The sequence below is a fragment of the Gavialis gangeticus genome, unplaced genomic scaffold, assembly GCF_001723915.1.
Source record: "Gavialis gangeticus isolate Ggan-Ray unplaced genomic scaffold, GavGan_comp1, whole genome shotgun sequence".
In the NCBI taxonomy this organism is placed as follows: Eukaryota; Metazoa; Chordata; order Crocodylia; family Gavialidae; genus Gavialis; species Gavialis gangeticus.
In genome coordinates this window covers 67,940,405-67,954,471 of record NW_017729024.1, presented here as the reverse complement: position 1 = coordinate 67,954,471, position 14,067 = coordinate 67,940,405, and the positions used below count along the sequence as shown (strand labels likewise).

Genomic DNA, 14,067 nt, shown 5'->3' with positions numbered 1-14,067 from the left:
TTAGGTTTTTTCCGCCCGGCCCTTCCCCCCGGGGGGGGGGGGGGAGGGAAGACCCTAGGCCACCTGCCAGGATCAGGGGTTCAAGAGGCACTCCCATACTGTCCAGCCAGGCATCTGGATGCAGGTTGTCTGCAGCCCCAAGGCTCACAGTCCCAGGGTTGCTACCTCCCACTCCTGGATCTCTGCAACAGGTATGAACCTCTTGCAGCACAAACAGCCTGCAGAGCTGCCAGCTACTGCAAGTGAGGAAGAAACATAACCAGCTATCATCCCTAAGATGGAACCACAGACTGGCTGTTGTGGGTGACTTCCTCCTGAGGGCAACAGAGGGAGCAATCTGAAGGCTTTGGCTTCTATGACCACAGTCCACTCCTTGGGGAGAAAGGCAGTGATATGTTGGAAAGAGACTGCCTCCACCTCACTCCACAGGGGAAGAAGCTCTTCTCAGCCAGAATGGCTGACCTGCTTGACTGTTTTAAACTAAGCTCACTGGGGGATGGGAGGACAACCACCAGAGCAAGCTCACCAAGTATCAACCAGAAAACCAGCAGGTTAGGATGCCAAAAGGAACCCACTTCTATCCCAGACCAGGAACAGATTTTCCGTGGGCACGTGGAAGCCTAGGGCCTCCAAAGGCACACTTACTTGCCTGTACACTAATGCTAGGAGTTTGGGGAGTAAACAGGAAGGACTGGTCCTTCTGTTAAACTACCCCAATCTCATGGGGATCATGGAGACCTGGTGGGACTCCTATGACTGGACTACCAGTATAAATGGCTATACCCTGTACAGGAGAGTGTGCTGAGAAAAAAGGAGCAGGGGTGCAGCTCTGTGTGAAGGACAGCTACACATCCCTACAAGTTGAGATTGGCACCCAAGGAGGATGACTGGAGACCCTTTGGGTTGGAGTATGAGGGGAACATAGTGAAGGGGATACAATGGTAGGAGTCTACTACAGACTTCCAAACCAGGAACAAGTGCTTGACCAAGAATTTTGCCAGGGACCTGTCCGAGGCTGCACACTCTTGGTGTGTGGTTGTCATGGGAGACTTCAATTACTCGGATGTCTCCTGGGATGAGCACTCAGCCAAATCCAATCAGTTGCACAACTTCCTTTACATGCATGGATGAGCTTTACCTGTCCCAAGAAGTTTATGGGCTGACAAGAGGCAGGGTGCTGCTGGACCTGGTACTGGCCAAAGGGAATAATCTAATTGGCAACCTAAGAATTGAAGGGAAGCTGGGTGACAGTGACCTCAAGTTGGTTGCTTTCACTATCCATTGCAAAGCTGGCAAGCCGGTCAGCAATTCAGTAGTCCTTGACTTCAGGAAAGCTAACTTTCATAAGCTCAGGCTTGTTTTTGAGGCCTTGAGAGGCTATGATTTCACAGGGAGAGGAGTTCCTGAGTGGCTGCTTAAGGAAGCTATCCTAGAAGCACAAGGTGAGTCCATCCCCACCTGTAGTAAAGGTGGTAAAAGGGCTCAACAACGCCCTTGGCTCAACAGGGAGTCCATGGATCTCTTGCATCTAAAAAGAAAGGTGTATAATGGGTGGAGGATGGGAAATGCCACCAAAGAGGAGTAGTGCACTGGTCTGCACCTGCAGAGAGCAAACTAGGAAAGCCAAGGCTGAAACTGAACTCTGTCTAGCTACGTGAATCAAGGACAATAAAAAGTCCTTCAGATATGTAGGGAGTCAAAAAGAAAACAAGAGCAACACTGGACCCCTGCTAAACCAGCTGGGGCAGCTGATTACTGACACCCAGGAAAAAGGCAATCTGCTTAATGATTACTCTGCATCGGTTTTTCACCAGCCCAAAGGGACCACCCTACCCAACACAATGTAGGATGACCTGGGTGAAGATGAGTATATGCCTGCCACTAGTATAGATCTTGTGATGGGATATCTTGAGAGGCTGGACCCCCACAAATCAGCTAGTCTGGATAGCACTCTTGGGTAAAAACCTAAAGGAATTGGCAGACATAGTGCAGCCACTGGCAAGGATATTTGAGAATTGTGGGGCTCTGGTGAAGTCCCTGAAGACTAGAAGAGGGCCAGTGTGGTGCCCATCTGCAAGAGAAGGAGGAAAAAAGACCTGGGATAACAGGCCAATCAGTTTGACCTCAATCCCTGATTTAATATTTTTCCAAAATCTTCCCAAAGAAACCATTCTTGGCAGTCTAACAAAGCAGCATTCTGAGGGATAGCCAGTATGGGTTTGTTGTGGGTAGGTCTTGCTTGACCAATCTCACTTCCTTCTATGACCAGGTGACACACCACCTGGACAAAAGGGAAGAGGTTGATGTGGTCATATACTCTGGACTTCAACGGCACTTTTTTAACCTGGTGTCCCATGATGTCCTCATGGGGAAGAATTAGGCAACTGCAGCCTCAACTACTTCACAGCCCAATGGCTGGGTAACTGGCTCTGAGGTTGGACCTAGAGTGGTAGTTGACGGAACCAAATCAACATGGCACTCAGTGACTAGTGGTATCCCCTAAAGCTCTGTTCTTTTTTTTAATGTCTTAAACTGTCTGGACACTGGCATCAAAAGCAGACTGGCTAAGCTTGCTGACAACACCAGATTTTGGGGAAGTGTCCACACTTGAGGATAGGCTGGTGATCTAGGCTGACCTCAATAGGCTTGCAAGGTGGGTGGATGAAAACCTGATTGCATTCAATACAGACAAATGCAAGGTGCTCCACCTCAGGGGATGGGACCAGCATCACACTTATAGGTTTGATGATGCTGCACTTGCTAGCACCATGACTGAAAGACTTTTGGGGGGGGTCATGATTGACCCCAAGATTAATTTTGAGCCATGAATGCGATACTGCAGCTGGCAAAGTGAACAAAAACTCTGTATCTAGAGCAAGACCCAGGTTGTTGTCCTCCTGCTGTGCTCAGCCTTCATGAAGCCGCAGCTGGAGTACTGCATCCAACTCTGAGCTCCACAATTCAGGCAGGATGTGGAGAAGCTTGGGAGTCCAGAAGAGAGCTACATGCATGATCAGACAGCAAGAGAATAAGCCTTATGAAGAGGCTGTGAACTATGGGACTCCTCAGCTTGGAGTGCAGGCTCAGGGGTGACTTGGTGGCAATCTAAGTATGTAAGGGGTGTGCATCAGAATCTGGGGGAATGCCTCATCACCAGAGCACACCAGGGGATGATGACGTCCAGCGATCACAAACTCCTGCAAGACTAGTTTAGGTTGGACATAAAGAAGAAATTCTTGACTGTCCAAGCCCCCAAGGCCAAGAACAGATTCCCTCCAGAAGTGGTGCAATTATCCCCATTTAAAATGTATTGAACTTGTGATTCGGGCCAAATTGTATATCTTGGAGTACTCTGTATGCATATTTTTAAAGCTGACTTCTATGTTTGCATAGAGGTTTACTATTGTAGATAGTATTGCTTTTTTGCATTATGACACAACAGAACAAGAAGGGTGGTTCAGGTAGTAATTTCTCTCCAGCAGGTATGTTATAATGTACCCTAACATACTTAAGAACTATGCTTTTCCTTCTGTAAATATTCAGACCATTAATGCATAGAAAAATGGCCCATTTTTTTTCTGAAATGGGAACTAGCTAGACTTTCTCCAAGCACCTACTGACAACTGTGAACTATGACTAGGGACCTACCAAACTTGAGGTGGTTGCAGGCCAATTTCATAGGGAAAACGCAGGCAGAGGGACCCTGACTTTCCCCTTGCTGCTGGTAGGCTACCTGTCTTTGCAGCCCCACCCCTCACTGCTGATTTTGGAGGGAGTGGGACCATATGACAGGCAGCCCTTTCACCACTGATAGACCTGTGGGGCAGGGGCATTGGCCTTCTTGGGCTTCTGATCATGTGAGCAGCACCCCCACCCCTGGCAGGCTACACAGCCAGGCCAAAGCCTTTTTAAATGGGTCTCTCTTTTTTTTTTCTCTCTATTTTTGGGCATTGCCTGCTTTTTGCTGACAATGCCAGACTTTGCAAAATCACAACTCTGATATGGTCCCTAATTGACCAAAGGTGAGATGAGTAAATTCTGCACCTTTACAAGCCCAGAGGCCAAAGTGACCTGATTATTCAAACTTAAGTCTACTAGATATAACACAATACCAACATCTTGTGAAAGACTAGCCTCTGTGAAACCAATGGCAGCTGTCACCTGACTCTGAGGTCATTAGCGCTCGCGCACTCTCTCTCAATTCATTGAATGAGGAGCCCATCTTGTTTCCAGAAAACAGGAGGCTTTGCAGCTAGTCTGATATCTGGAGGTTCATTTTAATGGATTGGATTGGGCACTGGATCTCTGTAAGTACCTCTTGCCATGCCACATGTGCATAGCAGGAGGTGCAATTATGGGGATTGGGGATCATCCCAATTGCATGACTACCAGCTTGCAATACAGGCTTTCAAGTGCTGGTCAGGGAGTCAATTTTTCAATTGCTGTGTCCTTGGCTACAAACCCACTGGCTCCTTTGCCAGGATTTTGGGACTGGGAAACCTGAATCCCAAGAGTGCTCTGCACTAGGAGGGCTAAAACCCTGGCATGTCCAGCTCAGCTGTATGCACAGTTCTAAAGGTCCTAGTGCTGGGAAAGGGAAGCCTAGTGTGCTGGGAAGGGGTCGCAAGGTTCCCAGCAGGGCAGGGGGGAAACTTCAGCTTCTATGGATAACCTTGCAACTTGCTTTTCTAGTAGCTCCAGTCCCTATGCTGAAAGGGTCCATCTCAGTTGCAAGGCTAAATCAGACTTGCCCTTACTGGCATGAGGGCATATCACATGGTCAATTTTTTATACAGCCATATAACCAAGCCACATGGATATTCCACAAAATTTGTGGAATCTTTGTGGCTTGTTTGCCACTGGTTCCTTAAACTACCTAAATGTGTAGCACTTACAATTATGGTGCAATTAACATGGTAATATGTGCCTAGGGCCTGAAGCAAAAATACTTTATTTTTTTTTTCAACAGCAAGAATGCAGAAGTTGCCCAATTTCATAACTTCCTGACTCACAGGGTTTAGTGACTTGTACAGAGATGCTGTTTAAGATCTGTGGTACCCCGGCTTCAGTCTGCCTCAAAGCCAAAGTGAAAGCAAAGCATGAAGTAGTTGCTGTAAACTACTCTCTCAAATACGAGACACTTCTGTGGTTCTTTTGACTAAAAAAAAAATAAATAAAAAGGGGGGGGGGAAGGTGGCTGTTCCCTGCATCCTGCACACGTAATTATGCTGAAGGCAGTAAATGTGAACTTGTTTGCAAATGCCATGGAAAATATTGTATTTTCTATTTTAAACCTTACTATCTATTCAAATAGGCTTGCCTCCTTTTTATAATTAACTCCAAAATCCTGGTGGTGATTGACTCATTACTTTTGTTTTTTTGTTCTCCTACTTAGGAATTGGCTATGCCATGTCACTGCTGGGTCCTGCTATTGGCTATGTATTAGGAGGGCAGCTACTGAACATCTATATTGACGTGCATCTTCAGGAAAGGTATGCCAATATATTAATATTATTTTTAATAATAGTACAAAATCCTTGGATGCTTCCTAGCATCGTGCTGAGCAGCAAACTTTCCCCATAAGGAAGGGAAAATTTTAGTTCTGGCCCATATAGTTAATGTCTCCAGAAAGGCTTGATTCCTAACAGTTCATATGGTCTCAAAACGCTGTTTACCATAATGGCTTTCAAGAGGGAACTTGAACAGGGAAGTGAGATACTGTAGAAAAATTTCCCAAGTATAAATCTAGTTCTAGGCTTTAGAAATGGCAATTACTGTTCTTTTTGTCAGTAAGCCCACAACCATCTAGAACACCTGAAGAGACTACCACATTTGGACTTTTTAACCCTTTCTGCTTATGGGCTTTAGGTATGATGTGAGAAGCTGACAAAGGTGAGTCCAAGGGGGTGCAGCAGTGTGGTTGCACTCTCCCCTTCTGGCTGGGACACATGCACTGAGCTCTCCAGCTGATTGGTGCAAGCTGCTGCCAGAGCTCCATGGGCTTAGTGAGCTCCTCAGTTCAATGGCTTTGGCACAGCTCCAAAGCCTGGAGGTGAGCGCCAGTGCTGTTTTTTGTCTTTGCCCTTGCTCTCTCCCCTCACCTCCCCATTGCCTCACTAAATTGAAAGGTGGGGGGAGGGGAAAGAAGAGACAAGTAGCAACAGTATCCTGGGTTCTGGAGCCATACAACAGTGGTGGGTATAACCAGACCTAACTCCAATTGGCTTGTGAACTTAAAGCTCTGTGTATGCAGAGCTATGGCAGGAGCTTGCATTGACTAATTGGTGAGCTTGTAACTCTCTGTGCATGTGTGGGGCAGCAGAAAAATGAGGCATGGGTAGGCGGGGAGAAGGAGGTGGGGAGTATGGGTGCACTGCACTTGCCTCACTCCTGGACTTGCTGCTGAAAGTTGGATACTACTTGTTTAATTCCAGAGGGGTGTTGCAGGATATGTCATGCCTCCTTGGAAGCCTGACTTGTGAAGAAAGTGTGAAAGAACTAGCTTTATTTTAGCCAGGAAAAGAGATTTGGAGGACAGGAGGGGTTTGACAGTCTTCAGATACCTGAAGGATAATTGGAGAAGATGTAGATGTCTGTGACCCTAGTGGACAGGCCTAGGAACCAGTGGTCTCAAGCTGCGATAGAAAAGTTAGGGTAGAGATCAGGAGAAATGTTCTGCTTTTGAGGGTGGTCAAGCACTAGAGCTACTTGAAAGTTTCCAGGGATGGAGATACTGATTTAAGAGGTGTTAGATGGATACTTGGATAGTTTAGGTGGGGGTGATCCTATTTTGAGCATGGGGCTGGACTAAATGACCTCATGAGGTCCCTTTCACCCCTACTTTGCTAGATTGTATATCCAGTTACATTCCTTAGTCTCCAGGCAAGGGTGTCCTGGAAGGGTAGGATGAGCAAGGGGCTCGGTCTGCTTCGAGTTCTGACACATGTTGCCCGGTTGAAGACGTGCCTTTGTGGTGAATGGGCAAGAGATGGGTGCATTAATCCTTGCAGTGGTTTAATGCTGATGCCACTCAAGCCCACCTCCAACAACAGGATGAATCTGGGCTGCAAGGCTCCCTGTAATGCAGAGCAGAGGCAGGGGAGTTTGAGACTCCCTTTTTATCTGGCTCTAGCCTCTATATCCTGCTTCTCAGATTCTTTAGGCCTTGAAGGAGCCTTTGCAATAGATATACTGTTGCAGCCCCACTTTACTTCCATCTCATAAGACACTGATCTGCTGTAACAGTAGTATCTATGCTCGTAAATTGGTAGAGTTCAAGTAGCATTTTAAGAAGTGCAGAAGGAATGGAAAAGCCAAAATTGGTGGGCAAAGTCTATAACCAAATTCTTTTGATTTGGATACAACTTAGCATTTTTTTGCCATTACTATGACTGTTTAAATAGGATTTAAAATGTGCAAAATAATGCAACTCTGAATATGACTTGGTTCTGCTTTTTGTCTGAATTTCACTGTTCACATTCGTTCTGCCCAAAAGCTTCTCTATTGACTTGATTAGGGATAATATACTACGTACTAATGCAATGCTTCAACTGACTACAAACTCTAAATAATAGAATTTTTATAGATTGAAACAACTTGAGGGGTGAGAAGGAAGTGTAGTGTAATGGGAAGCCTTTTCTGTTTTGTGACTTCTACTAATATAGCAAAAGTGGTTTAATATTGTATTAAACAATTTGGGGCATTAAAACCTGCCTCAATTTTTTTCTAGTGCAGAGATTGATCCAGATGACCCACGCTGGCTTGGAGCTTGGTGGATAGCATTTCTCTTGTGCAGTTTTGCAACATGGCTACTGATGATACCGTTTTCATGCTTTCCAAAACACTTGCCAGGTAAATGTTAAATGCTACTGGGATGACGGGTGGGAGACTAGACTTGTGGGTAGAGTAGTAGACTGCAAATGGTTTTTTTCCTAATTGATTTATGGTGTTAGACAAGTGATTTGGCTTGTTTGCACTCTACCATATAAAGTAGACATAACTGTTAAGTACAGACGATTAAAGCACATGGTGGAAGCATTGTAACTTAATGAGCTTTACACACTTTCATAGCATTACACTTTTTTTTTTTTTTTGCAACTTGTTCTTCAGGTACAGCAAAAATACAGGCTGAAAAAATCTCTGAGACTCATAATGATGGAAGTAAGGAACTTGTTGAAGACAAGAATATTGGAAAAAGTTTTAAAGACTTTCCACTAGCACTTCTGGTAAGAAACAATTAACCAATGTAAATCAGCAACTTTCTGCATAATAGCACTTGCTTTGAGAGAGACCTTGTTATACATGTGGGTGGAGTACTTGATGCAAGTATTTTTTCTTCTACACTGGTACTTTAATAAACAACTTCAGTGCTGTTGAACTTCACGTTTATGTCTTATTCATACCCAAGACCCATTTGTTTAAAAACTAAATGGGTAAGCAAACTTTAAGGGTGCTGTCTAAGTTGGCTGTGTTGAAATGTACTGGGGCTTGTAACCAGCAAAGCCAATGCACATCCAACAACATGGTACTACAATGAAAGAATGCACAGAATACTTAACTTTTTCTCCTCTCTCTCAGATACTGCTGAGAAATCCTGTTTTCATGTGTTTAATAGTAGCCACTGCTACAGAAGCTTTAGTTGCTACTGGCTTTGCCACATTCCTGCCGAAATTTATAGAACATCAGTTTTCGCAGTCATCCAGTTTTTCAGCAACACTAGGAGGTAAGGTGGCTTTTCTCTTGAGATTCAGTAATAAAAGTATCCTTTTCTAGGTAGTGCATTGCTTATGCCAGCTAGCAGAAGATGAGAACTTAATTTGGGATTGCTCTGGCTTTCCAGTTGCAAGGCTCTTAGTGTTTAATAGATTTGCCTGAAACTTGAGGCTTTTTGTCTTCCTACAAAGATGTAGACTTCTTAACAAGCAGGCTGTCATCACGTTGTTCTCTTTACTTTGCCTTCCCTTCTGAAAGGTGACCCAATAATTCATAATGCAGTTAGAATAAACTGTAGCATGAAAACTTAACTTAAAGTGGGGCTAGACAGATGATATGGTATGAAATGTGGTTCTATTCCTATTCTAATATCTACCCTTCCTACATTCTGAACACTGCTTAGCTTTTCCTAGTTCAGTTTTTTGGCTGGAGAGGTGTTAAAATGATTTTAGTGACACTTTTAAAGTAGCTAAACTTCCAAGCTGTTATGGTGTCTTCTAGTAACACTTGTGGCAGGATGTAATTAAGTGAAGCCGGTACCATTTGGACAGTCCTGTGCTTCACTTTGAGGTGTCTTGGAGGGCAGTAGGGGGAAACAATTGGAGTGAAGACATTTTGAGACAACAATACCCACCTCCTTTAAGTGGGCTTTATTTGGTACTAAAACTGTATTCCTTGTTTAAAACCTGGTCTCTGAGACTAGTACTTTACTTCATTTAAAGTGCATTTAATGAAATGGTCTCTATCAAAGTGGCAGGACAAACTAATATATATTAACTACACACAAGAACCTGTAAGGATTATGGGTAGAAATGATTTTCCTCCCTTTCCCCAAACTGAGTCTTAGTTAATCCCAATCAGATCCTTACATCTATAGAGCAGTATGTAAAGCAATCACTTGAAAGGGACCCTTTGGTGATAATAGATAACAGTTTTTGTGGTACAAGAAATATTTAGTCTGCATAGTTAAATATTTTGCTCTGTAAAAACTACCGGTTCCACAATACATGGAGGCTGTTGTTCATGGAAGTATGTTCTAAATTAGATGGAGATTGGGGAAATGACCATGATCATCAGAATACTGTATAGATTTTTAAGGGGGGGGGGAGAAATTACACAGTTTAGCTGTATACAGCTAAAAGTTTATACGTATGCTTTACATTTGTAAAAATGCATTTCTTTTTGTATACAAAGAAAATATTTTAAGGGAGTTACCTTCTGGACAACCCTAGGTAACATTTCTGGATGAACAGAAAAAATGCTTAAGATATAGAAAAAATCCATAGCAGACAGTCATGCTGTTAGAAAGCTGTCCAATAAAAACCCATTGCTTGTACAGTTCAGTATTACCTATGTAGATCAGCACCATACAAAAAAATCTACCTTTTGCTAGAGCTGCCTTTTTCTATTGGGTCTCTTGCAAGCCTGATACTGTTGAACTTTTATGCCTCTGAATCTGTTTTTCTTGTTTTTTTCCCTCAAAGTAATGTGTGCAGGGCTGCTTTTTTTTTCTCAGTGTAATCTATTGTCATCTAGACTATTCTAAATAAGTTGCCTCCTTTGGGGAAAAGAAGTCTACCACCTTTTTACATGCAGGTGTACCACTTAATACTGGCTTCCCCCTATAAAAAGAACTAATTTAGTCCTAAGGTAACTAGTTAGGCTTATCTAGAACCTACTGCAGGCAGAAGTTTCTCCTGTTTGCAGGTGCTTCCCAGTCCAGCCCTGCGCACACCACCTGGTACATAAGACAGTTCCACTTGTCTGTAGTACCAGTACAGCAGCCTAGAGAGACTGTTAAGAACCACTGAAATGGGTAGATGCCAGTTGTCTCATGAGCAGGGATCTGGGTTCTCCACTTCCCAAGGGGGCGGACGGGCACGCACGCACGCATGCACAAAACCATAAGTGTGGTTTTTTTCCCCCTTTTTTTAACATGGAATCCACAGGTTTCTCTGATTTTTTTTGCAAACAGCTCTGTAGGCTGGTTGAGTTCCAGCCTGCAAAAGCTATGTGCAAACGAGGTGGGAAACCCCCAGCCCTGCCTGGAAAAGGAGGGGAAGGGCAGGGTCTGAGGTTGTCGGCAACAGCTCAGTTTGGCTTAGCTTACTCTTCTTTTTTTTTTTTTCTCCTGGAGCTTGTGGTAAGTGGGGTTTGCTGGGGGCCCCTCTGGCAGGCCTGGGGGTGGGGGGGTAGGCTGTAGGTCATGGCTGGGGGGACTAACAGGGCCGGGGGAAGCTGAGATTTGGCCCTGACCCTGCCTGAGCAGGTAGGAGCAATGGGGGAGCTGGCTTCATGCTGCTGCTGCTGCTGCAGCTGCCTGCAGTTGGAAGGCAGGGAGCTGCAGACCTGGGTCCCTGGCCCCATAGCCCTGGCAGCTGAGGGGCCCCCTCTGGTAGGGCTGGGGGGCAGGGGCTATGGGTAGGAGGCAAGAAGCATGAATAGGGCTGGGGGGCTGTTGTGAGGGCCACCAGCAGGGCCGGGGGGGCTTTAGGGGTAGTAGGGGGTGCTGCAGGGGACATTCTAATTCTTAACAATGTGTTTTGGGGCTCTTATCAATTTCTGAATCTTTTTATCAGAAAAAGCCAGGTTCCCTGCTCATGAGGACTAAATATTTAGTGACTAAATGTTCTGGGTGTATGGGATGGGGAAAGAGAACATGTCTGGTGCATCTATCTGTTCATGGCTTTAAACTGCTAAATTTTTTAACTATAAACTTATTTTCAGTGATAACTTCCTTGGCAAATCCTTAATGTAAGAATTACTTATGGTTAAAGAGGTAAAAAAAGGACCAGTAGGGCTCTGTAGAGGCTATATTTTTAGTTCTGCTTGTAGGTAGATAACTCATTGCAGATTGGTCACTGTCAGGTAGGTGCAGGTGAATAACAGTACAGATCAGGACAAACTGCTTTCTGAACAACTTTGGAAAGCCTGACTTTAAACTTCCACTTCAAAGGCTGTCAGCTGCTGGTGGGCTTTCCTTATGAGAACTCAAGTTCTTGAATGCCTAAAGCAGTCTTTCTCTAATAGGGTGTTGCTAAATTCTGAATAATTATGAAGGGATGCCTTAAATCTAAGGAAGCTGGGAACCACTGGCTTAGGGCTAAGGTAATTTTACAACCTTGCTTTTAATTCTAATCAATATGAATTGAAGGATTTGTGTGTATAACTGGCTGCTTTGAGCGGAAGGGATAATAGCTGTTTTTAGGCTAAGCCTGCTCTGACAATGGCTTTATAGCTAGCTAGATTGCATCTCTCCCCTCTGTTTTCTGCTCCTGATATCTACTGGAGGCCATACTCCCAGGAAAGAGGTGGTTGCAGTAGCTTGTAAGTCGAATGAGGACAAAATGCAGGAGAAGAATAATGTATGTAACTTTTAGTGACTGCTGGGAAGGGGAGGAAAATGAGGTAAGTGGGCTGAGTGTCCAGCTTGGCACACTGCTGGCAAATGTTTTTGCCATGCAGTACTTCCTGTCTATTAAATCTAATATTGCCACACTGAGCCTTGCTAACAGTAAAGCCCTGAGCACAGTAACAAATGTTAAGGAAATGCTAAATTACTAAAGGGGCCACAGGTTGAGTCTGAGTCCAAGGAGGAAAATTTTTTTTATTTTTAGTGAGACTTTATTCAAGCCTTTTGAAAGTCTGCTTGTGTAACTTTGAAAGGCATTCTGTTGTATCGTAGGATGTAACTTTTTTTACTATTTTAGCTTTTTTCATAAGTATGAAAGTACTTTTTGAAATTGCTTCATTTTCACTTAAACTTTTTGTGTAATTGATGCTATCTTCTTTTTCCTCCCTCTCCTCTAGGGCTTGTATTAATTCCAGGAGCTGCACTAGGCCAAATCATAAGTGGCATTTTGATTTCCAAGTACAAAATGGATTGTAAAAACATAATCAAGTTCACTCTAGGCACTTGTTCAGTGGCTTTGCTGCTAAACACAGTATTTTTATTTGCCAAATGTGGGAATGAACCTTTTGCAGGAGTCTCTGAAACCTATAATGGGTAAATATTTCGTGTACTCTGTGGTTCAGTAACAATAATGAAAATAAATTGTCACCCTATGTTTCCTGAAGTTGCCACTTATCTAAAACATCCAAAAGTTTAGTGATAGAAACCAGATTCTTGTCTAAGGCCACAAACAGTTAATTTCTACTGGTAAGAAATCTCCTTTCATTATCTGTAGAAAAATAGTCTAGGTGTTGGAGCATTGGGGTGCTCTTCAGCTAGTGGGCACTAAATGGCTGTTTTCTGGGTAACACTTATTTAATATACTGCCCTTTCCTTTTTATCTAGAAAAGGGGAAGGCTGTCAATAGGCAGCCCCCCAGGGTTTATATTGGTTTGTGTAGTGCAAATAGGCTGCACTGGGGATGGATAGAAAGGGTGGGGGTGGAGATGTGAAAACTTACTGCAGTAATAGTTTTGGTTTCTCACAAGTAGCTGCTATTCCTACTTCACAGAAGTGTTTAGGTATTTATTCTTGTCAGGGTAGAGGCCCACTGGCTTTCCTGGGATAACACAGGTTGCTCTGCTATTGACAGCCATTCTTGCATCCCTGCCTAGCAACTTAACAAGAAAGGATTGCCTCAGTTGTTATAAACAACACGCGTTAGTGGTGGTCAGGTTTTCAAGTAGGCATCAAAAGGTCAGGAAAAACTGCTGCATTCCCTGAACTATTACTGTATTAATCTACAGTAGATTCCAAATGCCAAGCACCACGTTTGAACATGCATGGTTTTCTCTACCTTTCCACTGCCCAAGAGTTAAAAAGTAGCTGTTGCTGAGACACTAGCACAATTATTCTGAGGCTAAAAAATCTAACATGGAAATGGTCATTTGTAACAATGAGCATTTCTACCTATAGGCAGAGACTTTATCAGTCTTCAGCCTAAAAGTAGAAGTTAATCTTGTGGAAAATTGAGGGCATATGAACCTGGACTATCCTAGAAATCTTGCTTCAGGAAAGGGGGTTGCATTGCTTTATATTGTTAACTACAAACAAAGCAGGTACCTTGGAAAAATCTTTTTTTTTTTTTTTTTGAAAGGCCAAACAAAGATGTGCATTATTCCAGAGTGTATTGTATGCAAGTACAGCAATAATGCACTTTAGATGTTAGTTGTTATATTGTAGCTTGCTTGAACTATGCAGTTAATATAGACGTGCATTTTAATATAATTATATAGTATACTTGAGTAAAACACAAAAATACTTGAAGCCAAGTTTTAGTCCTTGACTAAGATGCTTAGTACCCAGTTAATGGAATTCTGCAACTTGTGTTATCCCTAGGAAGGCTCTGTCCCAGAGCAGAAAGTCACTTTTTTTTTTTTTTTCAGGACTTGCACACTGAGGTG

At 43.6% G+C, this 14,067-nt stretch overlaps 1 protein-coding gene across 1 annotated transcript in view; it reads left to right on the top strand.

Moving 5' to 3' along the window:
- SLCO4C1 (solute carrier organic anion transporter family member 4C1) overlaps nucleotides 1–14,067 on the top strand; it is an 88,260-nt gene that overhangs the window by 43,522 nt on the left and 30,671 nt on the right. The window contains exons 4-8 of the mRNA XM_019517210.1: nucleotides 5,396–5,492; nucleotides 7,730–7,851; nucleotides 8,110–8,225; nucleotides 8,578–8,722; nucleotides 12,523–12,718. Coding sequence (XP_019372755.1) covers nucleotides 5,396–5,492; nucleotides 7,730–7,851; nucleotides 8,110–8,225; nucleotides 8,578–8,722; nucleotides 12,523–12,718 — 676 coding nt within the window. The remainder of the gene's footprint in view (nucleotides 1–5,395; nucleotides 5,493–7,729; nucleotides 7,852–8,109; nucleotides 8,226–8,577; nucleotides 8,723–12,522; nucleotides 12,719–14,067) is intronic.